The sequence below is a fragment of the Argentina anserina genome, chromosome 5, assembly GCF_933775445.1.
Source record: "Argentina anserina chromosome 5, drPotAnse1.1, whole genome shotgun sequence".
NCBI classification, from domain to species: Eukaryota; Viridiplantae; Streptophyta; class Magnoliopsida; order Rosales; family Rosaceae; genus Argentina; species Argentina anserina.
Window position 1 is genome coordinate 17,032,750 of NC_065876.1, and position 22,478 is coordinate 17,055,227.

The window sequence follows — 22,478 nt, forward strand, 5'->3', positions numbered from 1 at the left end:
AAAAACTTAAAAATTCTTATATATTTATATCAAAATGAAACTAATTTATGTTCTTAATAACTCCAAAATTATATCAACTCAAATAATAATGGTAAATTATAATATTTTGAACATAATATGTATTTTTTTTTGTTAAAATTTCATTATTGAATGTTACTTTGTTAATGAAAAAGTAAAAACATAGGTTTTTATTTAATTTCATATGAAGGTGGGATTTGTCCCGTCCCATCCCGATCCCGTCCCGTCCCAACCGGGATTAATCCCGAGTGGGATGCAATCTTAAAAACCCTCGTCCCGTCCCGATCCCGTCCCGATTCAAAAGAGTGGGACGGGACGTGGGATGAGCCTCGTCCCGTCCCATCCAGTCCAGTGCCCACCCCTACATATAATAGGCTTTTGGGCCAATCGGACCAAAAAATGGCAAGCAATCACGATGTTTAGCCTAAAAAGTGCGTAGTGTTAACACGAGGGTAGATGGTGCAACTACAATTTTCTTTCCCTCTCGTCAGAAAGGTGAATGACATATTGATCTGGCTTTTGATATCACGAAAATCTTACACAATCAGCTCAATCCTTGCTCTAATTAAAACTCTACAGTTCACAATACACACATTGTTATCCCAAAGTGCATTAAGAGATGCCTGCCATTCTATAACTCCAACCGTTTCCGGAGAATATTCTCTATTTCTATACCTACTTTCTCTGACTTGCTCTTCAAAAAAGTTGTGCCATATCCATTATGCTCTATCTGTAAATGTTCTGCAGTTAGTGCTAATTTGCAACTGTTTTTAGTTCAATGTTGTCTGGTGCCCTACCTATCAGCTATCAATGTTACATCAGCTGCTATTACTACCATAGTCTATGACTCTGTGGAGTTTCCACAATGTTGGGTGAGCATAAGGTGGCGAGGCTTGAAGTTCTATGTTGGGTGGCTTACACATTGTAGATAGTTTGGATTTTGGAAGATTAGTTCTAACAGAGCTGTACATAAAAGTCCAAGTGCTCAGAAGAAAAGAAGAGGTTTTGTTTAAATCACCCTCCCCTAGAATTTAGGTTAATCCAAAGTGGCAACCTCCTCTAGTTGGGGTTTCTAAAACCAACTCTGATTGGTAAGGACCGGCTGTACGTACCTATGGTTTAGGGTTTAGATGCATGCAAAGCATAGGAGTGATTGCCTGTGATTCAATTTATCAGGTATTCAGGTTACTGCTGGTGAGGAGAAGTTTATTTCTGCACTATCAGTGTTTTCATTATAAAATTGAGACCAGAGCTGCTGTATTGTAGAGTTTGGTTTTGGCAAAACCCAATAATGTCAGGCATGTAGTATTGGAGTCTGTCTGCGAACAACTTATCGAGTCAGTGAAGGAGAAAGTCTTCTTGCTAATTCCAAACAATGTATCCGGACCTTCTACACAGATCAGCTATTAATGCCGCGAATGATATTCTGATGTACTGCAAGCCACCCATCACATTTCAGAACCATCTTCCTTCATTCTGAAATGTGATATGTTTCCTGCAGTCCCTAAGAATTGTGAGTACGTTTGCCAGTTTTAATATGGTTCTCTGCAACTTTAGCTTCCCTCTGATTTTGCAAGTAAGCTGCAGGATTTTGCGGCTTTGAACGAAAAAAATTTAAGCAAGAAGAAGAAAGCTACCTCCACTTTCCAAAAAAAAAATGCCAAGAAAAAGAAAAGTTGAATCTGTGATTGCACTCTGGTAGTTATTTACAATATGATGATAAACTCAGAAAGATATTATTGTTCTCGGAGTTGGTACTTTGAAAATGTCATAGAAAGATTGATTCATAGTGTCCTTTTCATTTCTCAAGTCCTCTTTACAATCTTATAAATCACGTATCCCCATCAATTGGACAAGCTTGCGCGAGTTTCTTTAGATTTTCAATGATCTTAACTAGTTTATTGTTAAGTCGATTGACAAAGCACTTGGGCATCCAGCCTGCAGGATCCAACTGTAATACAGAGGGAAAATTTAACCAAGGAAAATCTGAGGATTGGTACTCAAAAGTTAAAACTGCAACCATGTGGATATGGTTAAGTAATAAGAAGTCATTATGTAGTTTAAAAAGTTGAGGAGTACCTGAACAACATAAGTGACCATGCAGGCGTCACCATCAAGCCTCTCAACTACCCATCCTGATTGCAACAGCAGCCCTCTAATTGCATTATTTTGCTTTGGTTGCAATCCAGCAGCTATCTCCTTTGGAAGTGAAGCAACTGCAACCACCTGCACATGGAAAACTCCGGTCAACTATACATCGACAACTCTTTAGTCTTTACACATGGTTCCGAGGTTGGATGCTCAGAGCTGACATCCCATGGCATCATTTGTGCTTCATTGCACCCAATAAGAACTCTAGCCACTAAGCGTGGTGAGTGCCTTGCTTTACAAATTTGCACTTCTTGAGCTTTTCCAACCAGTAGGAATTGGTAAGACAAATTAAAGTCCTATATCTTGTAAACTAGAAGTATGAATTATGAAGCACGTACCAGAGTGCCATCTTCCATGGTTTCGCGCCGCTCATAGACTATAAATTCTCTATTCCTAAATAAGGGCTTGGAATTATCTCCAAACTTGAGCCTGATGATGCTGAGGTTGTCATCAAGATCTTTTATGTACCTTGCTTCTACCAGATCAGCATCCCATTGCTGCAGGTTCAGGCTAAGTAAGTTTAACAAAACTCCAACAAGTTGATAGTACATGAAGAGACAACACATATTCACAAGTAAAACAAGAGACAACATATATATACACATAATATATAGAGATACTGAGATAGTTGACCTTTGCAGCATCTATGGCATTAGCAACAGCGATAAATTGCTCCGGTGATACTGATCTGAGCAGCCAGCGGCTGCGGAAGGTGTGGAATGATCCATTTCCAGACCTTCGTTTCGATATTTCCACTCCATTTTCAAGAGTAAGAACCTTCCAACCATCATTGCCATTATTAATGCCAATCCCCCTTGTAGAGTCCGAAGCGGACAGTAACTCTTGTATGCAGCTCTCACTTGCAAACTGTACATATCTTTTAAGCGAGTCCTCGCTTATAGACCTTGATTTCAAAACACCAAAAACATTCAGACTCTTCATATGTAATCAATTCATCACAGTGATCGAGAGAAACAACAATGACATGAAAAGAAGAAACTCACCAGGATCGACTGCAGGGTGTTGAACTAACCATATCGAAAATCTGCTTCAAGTTTCAATTTCAATGGAAGCCAGCTTTTTTCATCGAGGGCTAAAAGCCTATAGGGAATTATGACTTTGGAGTAGGAATGTATGATATATAAACAAGGAAGGAACTAGTTCCATGGAAGTGTAGAATAATAAGAAGTGGAGCGAGAAGATAGGGGCACATGCACTGCCAGAGGAACCTCCATGATTGGAACTGCACGTTTTACTCTCTCTCTCTCTCTCTCTCTCTCTCTCTCTCTCTCTCTCTCTCTCTCTCTCTCCTTCTCACACCAAAAAATAAAAGAAATGGATTGATTCTTTTGTTTCTAGAGAAAAGGAGCAAGAACAAAGGTAGGGAAGATGAAGCACATGTAGTGTTGGGGAAGGCTTTTAAAAACAGAAACAAAGGAAAGCAGGATTGCCAGAGCAAATAAGGAAAAGGCTAAAAACTAAAGCCTCATGCCAATGCAAAGCTCATATATTAGGCACACTAACTCTCCAAGCTTGCCTGATTATGAGGGACAAAGACACCTAACAGCATTCCATCAAAGGAGTCAATACTCAATCAATTCTATAGGACCCCAAATCACGTGCCCAGAAAAAAGCAAAACCAGCCACGGTGGTCCTCCTGGCCGGACCGGTAGCTGTAATACAAGTACACCGTCCATTTAATTTCCTTCAACCTATTCATGTAGCAAGTGTATCATACTTTAGGGCCATGATAGGAATAGCTCCAAGGATCTGTCATTAAATAATGGCCTTGTTTTCAGATTGATTGATAATGCTGTTGTTCACCACATGCTTGCAATTGCAGCTTGCAGGCTATATACTCTGCAGCAGGCAATATACTCTGCACTATGTACTGTGCACTGCAGTGAAAGATGACATTGACCAGCAAGTGTGACCGTTTCTTAAAAATCAATCACTAAAAACAATGATAGTTACTAGAATGGTTTACTTTTATAAACATATGATGCTCCGTTCCAAGGATATATAGATAATGTTCAACTTTTGAAACAAATAAAAGTTATAGGCAATGATGGAAAAAGGGAATAAGAAACTAATTATGACCAACACTTCATTTCCACCCATTGTTACTGCTGAGTGCAAACTAGCTAGATTGTGATGTTTCTTCTTGCTTCCAAAATCCTCTAGCTTTGAGGCTCTCCACTGTGTCCCGGACAGCATGTTCAACTGGTACGAAAACCAGACCCAGGTCAATTAATCTCTTTGCAGCATCCTTGCAATCCTTTAGGCCTGGTTGGGTTTCTCCGCTAAACCTGTACTGGTATTTAAGTCAAGCTCCAGTTTGTTATATCTTCAAATATAAATATAATTTTAACAAAAAAAGATAGAATAAGAGAGGAAAATAATAACAAAAATAACAATAATTCGACCAGGAGGATTTACACATCCAAAACAGTACCCGTCTTGCTGTGCAAAAGCCATACTGATAGACAAATTTGATCACAGATTAACTAAAATTTCGTTTCATTGGTCTTTGAGAATTCTGATCTTTGGGTTCAAGAACTACCTATACTAACCCTTGTCTAACTGTCCTTTAAAAATTTGATTTTGCAATCTAGGAAAATAATGAAAGCTAGCTAAGAAGCATTTTCTGGGCTAATAACAAGGCTACTATAGGGAAAAGGCACCACAGGAAACAACAGATGCAGTATTTGACAATTATTACTAAAGAACTTCATGCATCCAAGCACATTCCAAAGGATGATGGAATGTAAATATAGGCAATCATTTGAACTTGTGCATATTTTCAAAATTCAAATTTGTTTAAAAGCAATCATAACGATATGTTGGTCATCATCACTTTTAAGTTTTAACATATTCCTCTGTAGCAAAAAAATTCTTAAAAGGCAGCATCAATACTTTATGAAGTGGGAACTTAAAAACACCACGCAGTTACAATCAAAGGTTTAAAAAAGAAAAAGAAAAAAGAAATCAATCAAAGGTAATAATTAAAATGTTACTACGACTGGGAACTCTTTTCCTCAGCAGATCTATCCTATCATGTACCAATTTGATATATTTGTTTTGAATCTGCCAGATGGATGCCTTGAAGCCTTTTCGTTTCCACTCTTAGTGGGAAGATGTATTGTCTATAGAGAAAATATCAACTATACTGAATAAATACAATTAGTTTGTTGCATATAGGTACCAGAAAAACAAAACGAGGAAGCATATGCATAGAACGGTGATAAAAACCAATTGTAAAAGTATATTGTCTGAAAAGTGGAAGCCACAACAATAGGTGCAGCAAAGCACCCTGTGACAGTGTTAAAAAGCTTAGGCTTCACGAAAAAAAGGACCTTTGATAAGAAGGAATAAAATTTCTAACACACTGAGAAGTAATAAGAACATAACATAGATGGGTGGGTGCGCGAGAGTGTGTGTGTGCGTAAGAGAGAAGTAGGAGAGAGATGGATTGGCAAGGAAGCAATCACAAAAGAAATGGCAATAAGAGATTGTAGAAATATAATCAACCTCGAGTGCATCTATGCACTGCATATTAGTATACTGAAGTGAATTTCCCACTGCTCTAAATATAATAAATTCAACAAAGTTATGTTTCTTTTGTGTATCTTCTGCCACCTCACCTCTCTCCCTTATCAAATTCAATGTGATTTTGTTTGAAAGATATATATTTTCCCTTCAAGAAGCTTTAAGAACTCATGTTTCTTGCAACTCAGTAGCCTCTATATATCTACGCAAGGGAAAAAAAAACAGAAGGAAACTACATTTGCTAGCAACTTTAAAGTTTCAAAAAGGATAGGCATCATCTGACAGAAATCAAGGTTATTGCTGCTTGAAATTTCTGATACTCTTTTGCTCCTGCATAACCACTTAGGGTGCTTACTTGAATATAAAAGCTTATTTTATTCCTCCTAATTTTCTTTGGTGGTTGGTTCTGACTTCACTTCTACTCAACTTCACTAGTTATAAATTATATTCAAGTGTCATCCCTACCTATTTTCAATGTAACCTTATTCTTAGTATAGTTTGCAGGTACCCTACAAACCATTAAAATGGAGCTACAACAGCATTAATTAATCATAAACAGTTCATAGCCACACATGAAGGAAGTCTACCAATAACTGCCTTCAGATCTTAAAGCAACCTTTTACATAGATTGATTACATATAATTAAACTACTCATATGTAAGCACAATCCAATTAATCAACTTGGGCAGTGACCTCCTTCACTAGTATAGTATAACACACGCCCATAAATACACCAGCGATCATCACGATAAACCTTGTGCAGTCACATATGAATTGCATTTGATTTGATACTAACCTGTGAACTGAAAACTGGGGAAATAGTTTGGAGATTCTATCCACAAAGTCACCAAATTGGTAGATGCCGTTGGTGCAAAGATACCTTCCAGAAGCCGCAGGAATCTCAAACAGCAAAATTTGTGCCTTGGCGACATCTTTCACATGCACAGCTCCTAACCAGTGATACTCTTGTGTATCTTTCGATCCCTGTAGCAAGTTGAGCGGGTCAGCACAACTTGCATTCAAACCAGGCTGTAGAAGAGGTCCAAGACATGTTGCTGGATGGATTGCTACGACATCTAATCCATTCTTCTCTGCAAAATCCCATGCTGCTCTCTCTGCTAGTGTCTTTAAAATGATTCGATATCACTGATGGTCATGTAGATAAGTAAAACACTCAATAAGCTTCAAGTATTACTGGAGAGGATTCAGCAATACTCAACTGGCTTCAGCAGTATGGTTATATTTCCAAACTCTATGAGAATTGAGTTCAGAGTATCATAAAACAAGCGGATCATGAGCCCTCTGTTGCCATATGAAACTCTTTTAGAACCGTAAATAACAGCCAGCTGAATAGTGCTGGTTCTGCGCATTAAGTCCACAAAATAAAGGGATACATTAAAAATAGGAAAGCCAGACATCATCTTCTCTATACCCTTTCTCCTCTCTCCTACAAAGTATATGGACAAGCAAATGACAAAACCCTAAATTACTAAGGAACAAACAGTTGGATCTGCAACAGCAAACAGGCTTCAGAATTTCACATATTACACTTCATATATAAAAGATCAGAGAATTTACTTGATTAATAAGTAGCAGAGTATTTATTTACCATGCCGAGTATATTTCTACAATAAGATTATCACACAGTTTTTAACAATTATATCAAATAAAGGACTCAAATTCTTTCATGGATCCAACTCACAAGTCACAACCTCCAACATACAAAAGAGTTGACTATGTCAATAGAAGTTTTCATAAATATGAACTCATTGGAGGACTCAGAATCCTAGGAATCAATCATATAAACAAAATGTACGTTCACAGTGCACTATATAAGTCTGAATAAAGCTCTGAGCAAAATATCAAAGGACAATGAAATAGATGAAAATGGTGATCCGTAAAAGATGTGACCTGGCGGGATTTGCAGTAGTCGAGACTTTATCGGAGGGCCAACCGGAGTTGGGGACCAGAGCCGAGATGGAGGACGTGAGAACCACGCGCCGCACGCCGCACGCCGAACACGGGGGCGGCCTGCAGCACATTGAGCGTCCCCTGGACGGCGGGGACGACCAGCTCGGCCTGCGGGCCTTCAGGGTCCTCCAACGTGCAGGGAGACGCCACGTGGAATACGCCCTTGCAATTCTCGATAGCCCTGGCGACGGCGCCGGCGTCGAGGATGTCGGCCTAGAAGACGGTGAGGGCGGCGGAGGAGGCGCCGGGGAGGGCGTAGAGGTGGGAGGCGTCGGAGCCAGGGTAGACGGAGACGTGGAGGCGAGTGTAGCCGCATTCCAAGAGGGTCTTGACTAGCCAGGAGCCGATGAAGCCATTGCCGCCGGTGCCGCAGACGGGGTCGTTCGGCGGTGATGATGGTGACGATGAAGACATAGAGATATGAGATTGGGAAGTTGAGGTTGAGAGTGGTCGGGTTTCAGTTGGGAGAGATGGCCATGTTTGGTGCTTATCTTTAGTATTAATATTTTTAGAGCGAGATTGTGTTGTATCTTCAAAATGGGGCAATAAAGCGGCTAAATTTGTAATAAATTGATTTTTTTTCTTATATTAAATATAATATCATTTCAAAATATAGAAAAAATAAATAAATGCTGCTATGATCGATCCTATTATACGTTGTGGGAGAAGTAAAATCGAATCATGAATGAGTAACCGAGAGGATCGATTGTTCCCACCGATCCATATTGTACTGAGAACAAGGTGAAAGATTAGAATAATGGGGTGGTAAGAAAAGTTATAACTGTTACTAAGCTTTTTTCATTCAAAAGACTTAGCAAAACTCGAAGAAACACAGTTATAAATTAACATTTTAAAACACATGTGTGGATCTTTTCATTTCTCAATTGGCTACCCCAAATTATCTTTACTAATTTATTCTTAAACAAATTAGATTGAAATTTAAATTTCACGGCAAAATTTAGCATTTATCTCACTTTTCGAGCATCTTGATATTGTTCTTCACCTTTCCTCTTTAACTTAAAAGATGAAAGTTTGATGACGGGAAGACTAGCTACAGTGGCCGAAGAGAGGAGAGGACTACATCTTGGAGAGAGCTGTCTCTCTGCATGGCAGCTTTGAACTCATCAAATGTAACTTTCCCATCACTGTTGGCATCCATTCGATCAAAAATTTCATCCAACTTCCCCGGTTCTGTAATATCAGTTGGAAGGCAGTCATCTGGCAAAGCCTGCGCAGTATAATTTACTCAAGTTATAAAATCTTATTCTCAGGAGAAACCAACCAATGTAGTAAATTGTAAATTCCATAAGATCCAAAAAGAAAAAGAAAAATTACCCTGAGCATCGATGCCACTTCTTCTTTACTGATGCATCCCGACCTATCTGTATCATACATCTGATTGCAAGAGAAGAGAGAATGCTTGGTACAACTTTGAACCAACAATAATAGTGAATAAATATTATATGAGGTGACATGCTCAAATAGTCAAATATGAACTAAAAATTGGACATAGTTTAGCTCAGTGAACTTCTGTTTAAGTGCCCGTACTAATAGAGACGCGGAAAAATAGAAGGCACCTGAAAGCACAGGCGGAGAGCATCATCTCCTTGTGAATTCTTGAGACTAGAGAAACCACAGAGTATCTCTCGCATGTCTACTGCTCCATCTCTATTGTTGTCAAATAGGTCAAAAATACGGGGTGCTAAAGGAACCAGTGATGACATTTTCATTGCTTTCAGCACCTCCTCAAACTCAGACAGCGTCGCATTATCACCCTTTTGACATCTGTATTTTGCCAAGTTGGCATTCTTGATCAGAATATTTTGATATTGGTTAACAACTCAAAAACTAGAAATAGGGCTCATGCCAATGTAATATAGGATTATGTAGTGACTCGAACAAAAATTCAGTCGTCATTTGGTTATCGTCATAGTATAATTGTTAAGTCAGACTATTGATCTGTACTCTCGATCTTGTGGACTCATGCGTAAATAATACATACTTGAATTAGGCTGACAGTTTGATAGCCTAGAATTCCAGATAAAGACCATAAAACATTCGTGTGTATGTGCATGCTACTTTGCAGTAAAGACAGAATGCTATATGTACTAAAAGTTGTCTATTACAAACATACATGTCATCACAAAATGCACAAACAAAGTGATATGGAGCGAATCTGTTTTTGATTACTCACATTTTCTTAAAATGCAAACTCAGATTCTGGATTTGAAGTGAACTCAAATCTCCGTGTGTGTGCGTGCATGTTTATATGCCACTTTGCAGCAAAGACAGAATGCTTTATGTACTATAAGTTGTCTGTGACTAACATACATTTCATCACAACATGCACAAACAAAGTAATACGGAGCAAATCTGTTTTTGATTACTCACATTTTCTTAAAATGCAGACTCAGATTCTGGATTTCCTCTTGTTTAAGGTCATGAGACCCTAGTAGTGATTTGAGCTTCTTTGTCCTCAAGAAAATGGAACTTGTCCACACACTAGCTATTGCTGCAGCACGGAGTTTGCGTCGAGCATTAAAACTCTGCAGTCGTGAGACAATCTCAGCATCCATTTGATCCTCTCTGGCTGAAAGACCTACAACCCATGGATGATCTAGAAGCTGTTGGTTCCACAAGAATTGAATTAGTCAAAATTTTATGGTTTCTCACAATTATGATTGAGAAGATCCTAATTGACCAAGAACTGCTGGACTAATATATGCAGATATTCCTCGGTCTTAGAACTATGAATGAAGGATTCAGCACTAATCGATGTACTCGATTGATCTATAATATCCTACAAATTCTAGTTAACAGGTATTGATACGAAGAACAATTCTGATACCCCTGACCCCTTGTACAAAGTATTCAAATTATCAAATATATATTTGCAGTTCCACTTCTCCCCTACCCAATTGATTCATTATCAGTCTTTCACTGACATTTGAATCATCATCATCAATCCGAGTAAATCTTGCAGGCATACTAACGTATACCTCTTGAGCACTAGGTCTCTTTTCAGGGTCAACTTTGAGGAGATCTGATATTAATTGCTTCGCTGATAAGGATATTCCCTTCCAAGTTTTCTCATAAAAGCTGAATTCTCCCTGCAGGAAAAGTATTGTCTCTTATAATTTAAAGCAAAATTGTTAAAATGAACATTTCAAACATAGCTACGTGTCTTTTCAATGGGATGTACATTGTTTGATGACTTACCGCCATTATCATCTGCTGCTTCTGCCGATTCGACTGAGCAATAAACGGTGGGTACCTGTATTGTATTGTAGATAAACATACATATTAATCTCCAGAAAATCAGACAGTGAAGAGCTTAAGAAAGTTCCATGTCAAATTGAAAGGGGTTTGAAGATTTGAGTAACTGACACGGAAATTTCTCAACACTAAATTGGGTTGGTTGAAAATTTGAGCAGAAGAAACTCTGGAATCTAACGAGCAGGGTTGAGGATATGCCAGAAACTACCAATTGAACAATCATATGTCCGGAATAGAAGAAAATAAAGTGGATAATCATAAGAAAGACAAGAAGTACATCAGAATGAGACAAAAAGTACTCCCCCAACCCACCCATCATCGTAATTTCAGCGGAACCAACTCCATTACATAGTTTCAGCAAATTACTCAAAAGCTTCGATGATTTGATGCTAGAACACTGCTTCTTTAGACCTTCTACTGCTATCAGACTACTTAGGATGCTTAATTCCACTACGATTCTAAGAAGGTAACAAGTTCTTAAAATCAACATTGTTATGGTTTAAAAGCATTTATATAGCCTTTTAAACTGAAATAAAAACTAGATAAAATCATGTATGACTTAATATATACTTACGCACATACCCGGATAGAAGGATATACAAGATTACACCAAGAGCCCACATATCACTTTTACAAGTTACTTGTCCCTGAGAAAGTGCCTCTGGTGAGACATAATCAATGGAACCAAACAAGCCAACAACAGGGTCAGTAAACTCCTCGACAGAGCTGAGCCCAAAATCCATGATCTTCAGAGGAGAATCATCACTACTATTTAAGAATAGACAATTTTCAGGCTTCAAATCCCTATGAACTATATTTGATCTGTGGAGAGCAGCTAAACCTTGTGCAATCTGCCTGACCACAGCTGCAGCCCCTGCCTCAGAGTACCTCTCTTGCTTCACAATCCTATCAAAGAGTTCCCCTCCTGAACAAAGCTCCAGCACAAGGTGAACCCCATTCTCATCTTCATACACATCGTAGAGGTCAATCACATTCGGATGAGGCGAGACATTCTCAACTATCTTCCTCATGACCAAGATTTCATTTGTGAGCAAAACATTAGATAGCGAGACTTGTTTCCTAGTTGGGACAGGGAAGCCTTGCCTCAAACCAATATTGGCTGAAGATTGTTTGGATGAGGAAGACGAAGAACCCCCAAATGGTCTCTTGAGTGTTTTGATGGCAACATTGTTTTTGTCACTGGTACCTTCTTTTCTACTTATCCCCTTCCTCACTACTGAAAATCCTCCTCTCCCTAAAACCTCAGCTACCTCATACTCGTCGGCAAGTCTCCTAGTTTCTTGCCCCATGAACAATGGATTGCCGTGACAAATACAGAAACTTAGCAGATGGATTGGTATCAAAAAATGGGAGAGAAGTCAGAGAACAGAGAAGTAGTGTTCTTGGAAATGATCAGGAAAGTTGATTAAACAATGATGATGATTAGTTAATGTTAAGTAGAAGACATGGTGGGTTGAAACGCGTCAAGTGTGATTATGTGACTTGTTTAATGCATATAATATCAACAGAAAATTTCAATGGGGTGGGAGGGAATATACCAGGAAGGGTAGTGTTTAGAGAGAACAGACAAAGACATATTCAACTAAACTCAAGCATTCACATTCACATATACAGAAGTTCTGTGATGAAGCAGAGCTTACCTCTTCAGTTGGGTTTTGGGCCATTGCTTCTAAATTCACTGTTTCCTCCCTGCAAATTCTTGTTGCTGCAAACACGAAGCACAAACGCCCCTGATTGTGTTGCAGTCAATCACAGAGTGTTGGATTCTCATGGACCAAAGGATTAAAAGAGAGTGAAATAGATGGAGTTAATCATTAAATGTAGCATCTATCTATAATTTGTAGGCGTTAATCTGCAATCAATTTGAATACCCATTTCAGTACTACCAACTTCTGCTTCGAATACCTTATAAGCAACTGTTAAAAGGACTAGTTATACGCTAAGTAGCTAGGTTGTGCAAGAACATGTTTGATATATCTGAGCAACAAAAGCTTCTTACAATGGGGATCATAATAAACAGAAAAAAAAAAAAACAAGACTCAAGCGCTGTTGCTGCTTCCACTTGCTGATTCGGGCGTCAGCTCGCGGAGCAAGGCCACCACCTGCAACATGTTAGGCCTTTTGGAAGGGAAGTCATCAACACATCGAAGTGTTATTTCCAAATACCTCACCATCTCTCTCACTTCTTCTGCTTCTGTTTCATCGCTTCCTTGGGCTGCTGCCGAAACCAATTCATCGTCTATCACTTCCATCTGCTTCCCTTCTCTCACTTTCATTTTCGCCCACCCCACTAAGTTAGTGTCCCCAAAGTCCTCCTTGTCAGTTGGCCGCTTTCCTGTCACAAGCTCCAACAGGACAACCCCAAATGAATAGACATCGCCTTTTGCAGTGCACCGGAAGCTTTGGTAGTATTCTGGTGGAACATAGCCAGGGGTGCCTGCTAGAGTGCTTACACTCAAGTGTGTGTCAAGTGCACTTATGAGCCTCGCCATTCCAAAATCCGAAACTCTTGCTTCCATTTCATTGTCCAACAATACATTGCTCGACTTCATGTCTCTGTGTATAATGTGAGGTATGCAGTTGTGGTGGAGGAAACACAGTCCTTTAGCTGCACCTCTTGCAATCTTTTTCCTTTCTTCCCATGTTAAAATCTTTCTGTCGCGCGTCCTATTTCTCCCATGGAGCATTTCTTCGAGGCTGCCATACTCCATGAACTCATAGACTAGTAGCCTTTCTTCACCGATTTTGCAGTAGCCTAATAAGGGCACAAGATTTCTATGCTTAATCTTTCCCAGAGTTTCCATCTCTGCCATGAATTCGCGGTCACCTTGGCAGCTCAGTCGTATGAGTTTCTTGATAGCAACACTTGAACCATCTTTCAACGTCGCCTTGAACACTTCTCCAAAACCTCCAGAACCTATAAGACTATCTGCTGAGAAGCCATTGGTTGCCTCAATCAGTTGGGAGAACTTGAGCTTCCGTAGCTGTCTCTGAAATGTAGCAACATTGATGCTCAATGGTTCTTTCTCTTTGTCTATTTTCCATGTGGTTGCTGCACGAGATGCCTGTAAGCGATTAAGCATCTTCATCTCCTGCGCTTCCTTTCGCCTTGACCGCACTGCTATGCCCCACACTATCAGTACACACACTGAAGCAACAGAAATAAGGATCCCCACAACAATGCTATTAGCCCATGACGCAACTGATGACTTTCGGCTTGCTTTGGCTGCATCCTCATAGCTAGGATTGGTGCTTGGTTGGTCATTGCTGCTTGAGCAGTCTGGCAATGGAACCCCACAAAGTCCTGGATTGTTTGAATATTGGGTAGCTGGAAGTGTACTCAGTTGTCCCCTTGTGGGAATCTCCCCAGTCAGTTCATTGTAAGACAAATCAATTTGAACCAAAAATGATAACTGGGAGAATGAATCTGGGATATGACCCTGCAGTCTGTTATGTGATGCATCAAACACACCTAAATTTTTAAGCTGGCCAAGCGATGCAGGAATCTCACCAGATAACTGGTTGTGAGCTAATTCGAGAACTTGTAGCGCAATCATCTCTCCCATTTCATCAGGGATCTTCCCGCGGAGCTGATTATAAGAAAGATCAAGATATTCAAGTGTTTGGTACTTTGTAAACAAACTTAGGACAGGACCAGAGTACAATCTTGTGAAATCACAAGTCTTCAAAGTTGGATCCTGCAAAAGCCTTTCAGGTCTGATTCCAGCAAACTCTAACAAACCTCCTACTCCTTTACAAGAATTCCCCACATTGCGAACAAACACCAAAGTGTTCCCAGACAGAATTCCACTCAGTGATTTTGCTCCGAGTTGCCTTCCTAGTCTTGCTGGGATTTCTCCAGTTAGCTTGTTACTGTTCAAATCCAACCAAACCAAACTGCTACAATTTGCCAACTCTCCTGGTATCTGACCACTCAAGCTGTTATTCCCAAGTTGCAGAACAGCCAGCCTTGTCAAGACTCCAAACTCCCTTGGGATTTCACCACTGATTCTATTGCTTGTTAATGATATCCACTCAATATTACTGCAACTGAACAATTCGGTTGGGATTTCTCCACTGAGGCGATTATTATTGAGAATGAGATCCTTGAGATACTTGCACTTTCCCAAGTCTGGTGGGATTCTCCCCTCCAAGCCATTGTACCATGCTATCAGCTGCTGCAGATTCTCCAACTTCCCAAGCTCAGCTGGAATCGAACCGTTGAGATAGTTCAAGCTCAGATCAATAGTCTTCAGCTGCGAACACTGTGAAAGTTCCGCCGGGATTTCTCCCATGATAAGGTTATCCGGCATTCTCAGCTCCTGAAGTGAAGCAGCTCCAGGACATAAATCACCCGGGATCACACCAGATATCTTGTTAGAGCTCAAGTCTATAACCTGCAGGCTTTTGCAAGCTGAAATGGAACCTGGAAACGATCCAGATATGATATTGTTACTCAAAAGCAAGCTCTCCAATGAGGTGAGGTTCTGGAAGAGAGAATCTGGCAAGGGGCCTGATATGTTGTTGTTGGAAAGATCAAGAAGTTGGAGCCAAGAACAAGAGGAGAAAGTAGATGGGATTGGGCCAGTGAAGTTGTTGAATGAAAGCTTAAGCTCTAAAAGCGAGTTGCATGCATTTCCCAATTCAGGAGGTATCCAACTGGTGATTTGGTTGTGAGAAAGGTCCAGTCTTTGTAGACTGCCGAGTTGCCCAAATGATTTTGGGATTCCCCCTGTAAGCATATTATATGCCAAGTTTATGGTTTTGAGACCAGTGCAGTTAGAGAAGGACATAGGAAGGGAACCGCTTATGCGGTTCCCTGAAAAATCAAGCTGAGCTAATGAAGAACAAGAATACTTGTCGATTTTGAAACTAGAAATGGACCCGGTTAGGTTGTTATAAGACAAGTCTAGAGCTTGTAGTTTATCAGAGTTCAACAACAAGTCCTTGGGCAAAGGACCCGTTAAGTTATTGAAACCAAGATTTACCGTTTCGAGACTTGGACACCTTGAGAAAAGGCTCTCAGGAACAAGACCGGAGAGACCGGTGAAGGACAGATCAAGCTGTTTGAGACGACTTGGAAGCTGAAGCAAAGAAGTGGAATTTACATTGAACGAGTTGGAAGAGAGTTTCAAGACAGAGAGCATATCAAGAGAAGAGAAAGGGTCGAAAGAGATTGTCCCAACTAGTAAACCACCGCTGAGATCGAGCTGAGTTGCTCTGCCTGTAGTGCATGTGATTCCAAACCAGGTGCATGGACTTTTACCAAGCTGCCAACTTGATAAAACTCCATTTGGGTCCTTGTCAATCATCTGTTTGAACTTGAGAAGCGACTCGGCATCGGTTTTGATCGAAGGAACGACTTGTTCAGCTGTGGAAACAAGTATGATCAGTGAAAGATGAAGAAAAAGCTGAAGTGGATTAGTGTTCTGCATTGCATTGAGGACACAAGTTTGTTTCTCTGGAAGAGGAGTGAGGTTCTGAGACAGTGATCAGTGAGAAAGCGTGTAAAGAGAGTCTAGTGAGTAGAGTGAGAGAGAGTGGTGAGTATGATGAGCATTGTTGTGGCAAAGCAAAGCAGAGGAGGGTGGTAGCTTTAGGAAAAGGAAGGTGCTTTTTGTTGTTATAAAACTGAAAGCATTGAAGGTGGGGATAATACGGAAAGAAGGGAATTGGATTGAAGTTGGAATTGAAGTGGATTCTATCATATATGTACTATGTAGAGTCATACGATTCTCGATCATTTCCAGTACCATGAACTGTGGAAGAATCAAGTGATCAGGGAATGGATTTGACTTTTGGTCAAAAGGTGTAGGGATCCACAGACAAATACCTATCTAAGATCGGCGCTAAATATATAAATACATAAGAATAATAAACAATTATTGGGTCACTGTCAGAAACGTGAGAATGTTTCCTGTAAAGGAATTTCTGAAGTATGAATTTAAGTAGTACGTGATAGTTAGATGTGTTATTCATAGTGTTCGAGAGTATTAAAACTCTAGAGTCGAATGTCGATAGATTAGACACTAGCGCCATAGAAAAATACGAGTCATGCACCCATTTGGATCACTCATAACTAGTCTATGTACACTTGCGAGACCAGTGTTGTTGCTCTTTCTGATATATTCCATGCTCTTCATTGAAAGCTAGTGATTGGTAGTAAATAATATGGTAGATGGTGGCCCAAAAGCTGGAAATTGCACCAGAATGGATAATACAGTTCAATGGATGAAACACAGATTACATATAATATGGGGATGAAACACAGATTACATATAATATGGGGATGAAACACAGATTATATGGGGATGAAACACAGATTACATATAATATGGGGATGAAACACAGAGAATCAGGTCCACTGGCTTCATATACAGGAACGGCATCAATGGTTGCAGAGTGCATGTGGTTGATGGAAATGGCATGGGAGGCTAATGATCAATTGTCATGCCCCCATTTGGTTTTGCTTTGGAGTTTTTTTTTCTTGCTTGGCAATCTGGATTGAAAGAGGTTTAACCCTAGCCAGATCGATTCGATTGAAACTAACCATTTATTAATCTCGATCAGTACACTTTAGAGCTTGAATTGGGACCATCATTTTTTTGCTTTGTTACAGTTTGATGATGATATGAGCTTAATGTCACGTCCCGTTTTTTAGAGTGTTAATCGTGGGAGTCGCTGGTTATAAGAACATCAGACATAAGTGGGATTTGCTCCAAGATTAAAAGTGTGGGTGATATATGGCTGCTCCTTCCGAATGGTTCAGGCAGGCTGACCCGGTAAAGTTTGGAGAGTTTTTCGCTAGTCAGGGACTTAACGTCGAAGAAAGAAGTTGGCCGCCCTACACACATGTTGGGGTCTGAAGCCGATCCCCTCATGAGCCCAAGGCAGGGCGAAACCAGTGCATTGCCCCGTTGGATAAGGCTGACTCCATTGGGATGGAGCACCGCATGAACCAAGTATGGCAGCCGAATGGCTAGATCCGTGACAAGTTGTATCAGAGCCGCCTCAACATCGCTGTCGTTGTGTCGCCTAGTGCTTACACATGTCGTCGTGTCTCCAAGATACTGGGGGCTCCGTGGGGGAGTCGAGTAGGCAGGGTTGTCTCCAGGGGGAGGACCAGACGAGAGGATCCTTGGCAAAGTTACAGGACGAGAGATCCGACGCGAAGTCATTGTTAGGCGATCTTTGGGAACTCATTTTCGTCGCTCTAGGTATCGCGGGCGTACAAGGGTTACGCGGACCGCAAGTGGGGATGTACGAGTGCGTACACCAAGTTTGGTGGGGGAGGATGTCACGTCCCGTTTTCGGGAGTGTCAATTGTGGGCGTCGTTGGTTATAAGAACATCAGGCATAAGTGGAATTTGCTCCAAGATTAAAAGTGTGGGTGATATATGACTGCTCCTTCCAAGAGGTTCAAGCAGGCCGACTCGGTTAAATTTGCGGAGCTTGTCGCTAGTTAGGGACTTAACGTCGAAAAAAGGAGTTGGCCGCCCTACACACAGGTTGGGGTCTGGAGCCGATTCCCTGATGAGCCCAAGGCAGGGCGAAACCAGTGCATTGCCTCGTTGGATAAGGCTGGCTCCATAGAGATGGAGCGCCGCATGGATCAAATATGGCAGCCGAATGACTAGGTCCGTAACATTAAGCTATGTAAAGCTAAAGTCATATATCTTGGATTCCGGAATGCAATGTCAGCTACTACTCACTCTCTGTATGATCATCTTTGATGCCATTATAGGGCTTCAAAGGACCTAACTCCATGAGCATAGTGGTTTTACTAGTTCAACCAGGACCAACAGAGCAAATAAGTCAACTGTGGTATAAATTAAATTAAATCATTCTGCTAACCTAACACAAAAGTTAACTCTCTCATGCAGTTGAAAAAGTATTTAACCTTGCGACTATTACTTTAGCATGGTGTTAAGTTTTTCTTCTCGTTTTAATCGGGATCAAAATCATATGATTGCTGATTAGTGGGACTACTTCACGTCTTAATCTTACGGGCCGGTCGGAGTGCGGTGGGAGACCGCAGCTGGTGATCTCTCTTTTTTGGTCTGACAGCCGGGGATCTCTCAGTGCGTACTTGCTGCTGCATAAAAAGAAGTCCAGGATTGATAGACATGCTTTGCCTGGAGGAATTCAAAGCTACATGGACCTTAGGGTTAATCCTATAACTAACATAATCGCTAAGCACAGTAATTAGTTCTGTGCAGCTAGAGATTTATATATAACATTTTCACAACTTGTTCCCCTTATTGGTATAGAAATTGATTTGGCTAATGGCTAGGGTGGCTAGAAAGAAACAGGGAAATCCTCTCAGTCCAAAGAAATAATGATATGGGTGGATCAATATTGCATTTTGAGTTTTTGACTGTGATAAAGGTGTTAACTCTGTCATTATGAGATTTATAATTAGTGTCCAGTTTTTCTTCTTTAATGATTATATGATATCACTTTGGGACCTGTTTATGAATTAAGGCTGCATAGTCGCACACTTGGTTCATCAACAATTTATAACAATGCGTCGTATGATTTTTCCCTCTCTTGAAACGAAAGAAACATCTTATCTTCTCCATAGCTATGTATAGCTACTTTTCATTTGAGTACAATGGGATAACTACAGAGATTCTGCCAACGGATAGTGAATACCCGTGATTGTTTCGAATATAAAGTTGGGTTTGAGAACAATAAGGGCAATTACATAGACAATGATAGAGATATATAGTAGACCTCCCCAATCCCTAAAACTGTAGTAAAGTTAGCAGTGAAGCCTTTCAAGGCAGAGAGAATGATTGTCATTTTTCACGGCCTGGTCAACTTTGAGGTGGACTGAACCACTCACTGAATCGACCAAAAACAAGAACCACTCACTGCTCTAGTCTTGAAACCTTTCTGTTTGGTAGTGTCTGACCACTTCTGAGGCAAAAGAAACTTTAGACTCATCTCAAGTTACAGTAATGAGGTTCAGTTCATTTGAATCTGATCAGTAGGAAGTACGTAGAAGATTAAATCATTAATAAGATTCTGGGAAATATTTGAAGGTCCATAGAAATGATAAGCCATAGCACATTAGCATGCACTCTATGTCCCATCAAAGCAAATGATGAACAATAGCCAAATATGAAACTTGGAAGGCTTGCACGCCAAGGCTAGGGAATCATGTACCATTCGTAATCATTTGCACAATATTAATATCACACACTTAAGAACTGGAAACAAAGAGAAATAGACCTATGGGAAAATCTACGTGGTTCTTGATAGTGGTGGACATAAAAAACGGAAATCCCGATCTCGTCCCGATCTTGTCCCGAAATTCATAGGGACAGGACGGGACGGGACGGAGGTCTAAAAATATTTATCCCGTCCCGATTCTGTCCCGTTTCAAAATAGTGGGACGGGACGTGGGACGGGACGTGGGACCGGACGTGGGACGGGACGTGGGACGAATAATTTATATCTCACTTCGTCCCGTCTCATCCCACCTTTAATAAAAACTTAAAAACTATTATATATTTGTATTAAAATGAAACTAATTTATGTTCTTAATAACTCCAAAATTATATCAACTCAAATAGAAAATGGTAAATTATAATATTTTGAACATAATATGTATTTTTTTTGTTAAAATTTTATTATTGAATGTTACTTTGTTAATGAAAAAGTAAAAATATAGGTTTTTATTTAATTTCATATGAAGGTGTGATTTGTCCCGTCCCGTCCCAACCGGGATTAATCCCGAGTGAGATGCATTCTTAAAAACCCTCATCCCGTCCTGATCCCGTCCCGATTTAAAAGAGTGGAATGGGACGTGGGATGAGCCCCGTCCCGTCTCATCTCGTCCGTGCCCACCCCTAATTCTTGAGGTCTAGGGATAAACATAAACCACCAATCATCAGACTTATGCAGAGAATGCAAATAGTAGGATCGGGGCCCTTGGCGTGCCATCAACGACAACTTGGTCTTACTCTAACCCTCTTCTTCCTTAAGTATACCACTATTTTCAGTATTTTGCATCAAAAGGAACACCCCCACGGCCCCACTACAATATTATCTCAAGCACAACAGCTATATTAATATGAGAGACACTATAAATAAATAAAATTCCGGTAAAGATATGGTGTGTTGATGCATACTTCAAATTAGAGTTGTAAGTTGATGGGTGTGTGCTTCTGCTTGATGAGGCCGAGACTACTAAGAACACCCTCGATGGGTGTGTGCCTTGTGCTTGATCGGTTTAACCTGACTCCTCATTATTTTGATGACTTATTTTACAACTCCATTTGCTTGGGCTTGGGGTTCCCACTATCTTCCAAAGCTTTCTTCTTTGGGCCAAATTTTCTTTTTGGAACCCGTTGAGGCCCACTCCATGTGCCACCGCCAGACCCGATGCAGAGCTTTCCAAATTCAAACCCACAACCCTAGCCTCTAACACATCTGGAGGTCCATCATGCTTCCCTTCAACATGCTCCATCATATCACAGGTGTGACAAAACTTCTTAGCTAGTAACCAGTTTCTTTTAGTATTTTCTACAAGATATTTTTTTAGATTTAGTCATAAACCCTGCTCTCTTTTTTTTCTTCTTATTTCTTGCTCATCAACGACAACCTCCATTTTTTTTTAATTCTAACCTATATATTAGGGCTTCACTCATTTCCGTCTCCTACTTTCCCTAATCAGGAGAAAATTCATAAACCACTCAAAGAGAATTTTCTTTCGAGAAATTTGATTGAGTCGAGAAAATTCATAAACAACTTATACTAGCAATATGACCGGTACTAGGCCACATGAACCCGCTCCATTAAGCCCAACACCAACAGGCGGGAGCCTGATGTTGATCCCACAAACGGTATGGCCGCGCCCAAGATTGGAGCAATCCTAAAGACCATGGAAGAAGTAAGACGACGTACCTCAGGGAAGGACCTCAATCCCACATCGAGAGTAGCCCCCAAAAGACCCTTCCCTGATTGGCTATATAATAACTGCATGTCTGCATCCAACCACGATAGAAAGTAATGCTACTCTTTCTACACACTATTCACCACTACAAAGGATCAATACTAACTAAGTGGGATAATCCGGTAACACCGGACCTTCCCATGCTAACCACAGTTTGCTAGTGTGACAATACAACGAGGATCTACTGGCCGGAGAGCTACAGGATACGCCAGAAACATGAGTGAAATGTAGTCTCCTTGAGGTTTGGAATACATTGAAGCACAATCCCTCGAGGTGGTGAATAAGCCCTCTAGGTGAAGAAGAATCGATCAAGATAGATCTAATTGGGCTAAAATGCAATCTCCTCGAGGCTGGAATAAATTTATCAGCAGACTCATTCAATTTCACCGGGAATGTCATGCCTCCACATAGAATGTACCAAAAACCGATTGTGCATAGACAAACCGATTTGGTCTAGTTACATCTGCATGCATCGACCAACCAATTGAAGCCAGGATCCCTGTCAGGAGAAATCTCCCCTTGAAGTCTT

At 40.4% G+C, this 22,478-nt stretch overlaps 4 protein-coding genes across 4 annotated transcripts; all 4 read right to left on the reverse strand.

Moving 5' to 3' along the window:
• Window positions 1-1,707: 1,707 nt before the first annotated feature.
• On the reverse strand, window positions 1,708-4,017 carry LOC126795216 (uncharacterized). Its single transcript, XM_050522062.1, has 5 exons — window positions 3,174-4,017; window positions 2,803-3,073; window positions 2,508-2,666; window positions 2,098-2,244; window positions 1,708-1,969 (listed from the first exon to the last, which is right to left on the reverse strand). Exons 1-5 carry the CDS (start codon window positions 3,203-3,205, stop codon window positions 1,850-1,852), a joined length of 729 nt encoding a protein of 242 aa, XP_050378019.1. The 5' UTR covers window positions 3,206-4,017; the 3' UTR covers window positions 1,708-1,849.
• Window positions 4,018-4,145: 128 nt separating this feature from the next.
• Window positions 4,146-8,353, reverse strand: LOC126794629 (phenylacetaldehyde reductase). The gene is given in 5 exon segments (XM_050521390.1): window positions 4,146-4,478; window positions 6,515-6,864; window positions 7,630-7,655; window positions 7,658-7,727; window positions 7,729-8,353. Coding segments are annotated over 5 exon segments (990 nt in total). The 5' UTR covers window positions 8,104-8,353; the 3' UTR covers window positions 4,146-4,309.
• A 178-nt stretch (window positions 8,354-8,531) lies between these two features.
• LOC126794628 (calcium and calcium/calmodulin-dependent serine/threonine-protein kinase-like) lies at window positions 8,532-12,597 on the reverse strand. Its single transcript, XM_050521389.1, has 7 exons — window positions 11,548-12,597; window positions 10,909-10,963; window positions 10,689-10,799; window positions 10,081-10,313; window positions 9,267-9,474; window positions 9,025-9,084; window positions 8,532-8,917 (listed from the first exon to the last, which is right to left on the reverse strand). The coding sequence occupies exons 1-7, from the start codon at window positions 12,273-12,275 to the stop codon at window positions 8,741-8,743; spliced, it is 1,572 nt and encodes a 523-aa protein (XP_050377346.1). The 5' UTR covers window positions 12,276-12,597; the 3' UTR covers window positions 8,532-8,740.
• Window positions 12,598-12,921: 324 nt separating this feature from the next.
• On the reverse strand, window positions 12,922-16,595 carry LOC126793888 (serine/threonine-protein kinase BRI1-like 2). Its single transcript, XM_050520518.1, has one exon. It carries the CDS (start codon window positions 16,419-16,421, stop codon window positions 13,026-13,028), a length of 3,396 nt encoding a protein of 1,131 aa, XP_050376475.1. The 5' UTR covers window positions 16,422-16,595; the 3' UTR covers window positions 12,922-13,025.
• Window positions 16,596-22,478: the final 5,883 nt, after the last annotated feature.

What these genes read in the sequence shown, in the direction of transcription:
- LOC126795216 (XM_050522062.1), bottom strand. Translation starts at nt 3,205, where the DNA reads ATGGTTAGTTCAACACCCTGCAGTCGATCCTG. An exon ending in ACACCCTGCAGTCGATCCTG is followed by an intron (nt 3,074 to 3,173) that starts GTGAGTTTCTTC and finishes TTTGAAATCAAG; the next exon opens with GTCTATAAGCGAGGACTCGC. An exon ending in CCATGGAAGATGGCACTCTG is followed by an intron (nt 2,245 to 2,507) that starts GTACGTGCTTCA and finishes TTCCATGTGCAG; the next exon opens with GTGGTTGCAGTTGCTTCACT.
- LOC126794628 (XM_050521389.1), bottom strand. Translation starts at nt 12,275, where the DNA reads ATGGGGCAAGAAACTAGGAGACTTGCCGACGAGTATGAGGTAGCTGAG. An exon ending in TTGTATATCCTTCTATCCGG is followed by an intron (nt 10,964 to 11,547) that starts GTATGTGCGTAA and finishes AATACAATACAG; the next exon opens with GTACCCACCGTTTATTGCTC. An exon ending in AAGTGGCATCGATGCTCAGG is followed by an intron (nt 8,918 to 9,024) that starts GTAATTTTTCTT and finishes TATACTGCGCAG; the next exon opens with GCTTTGCCAGATGACTGCCT.
- LOC126793888 (XM_050520518.1), bottom strand. Translation starts at nt 16,421, where the DNA reads ATGCAGAACACTAATCCACTTCAGCTTTTTCTTCATCTTTCACTGATC.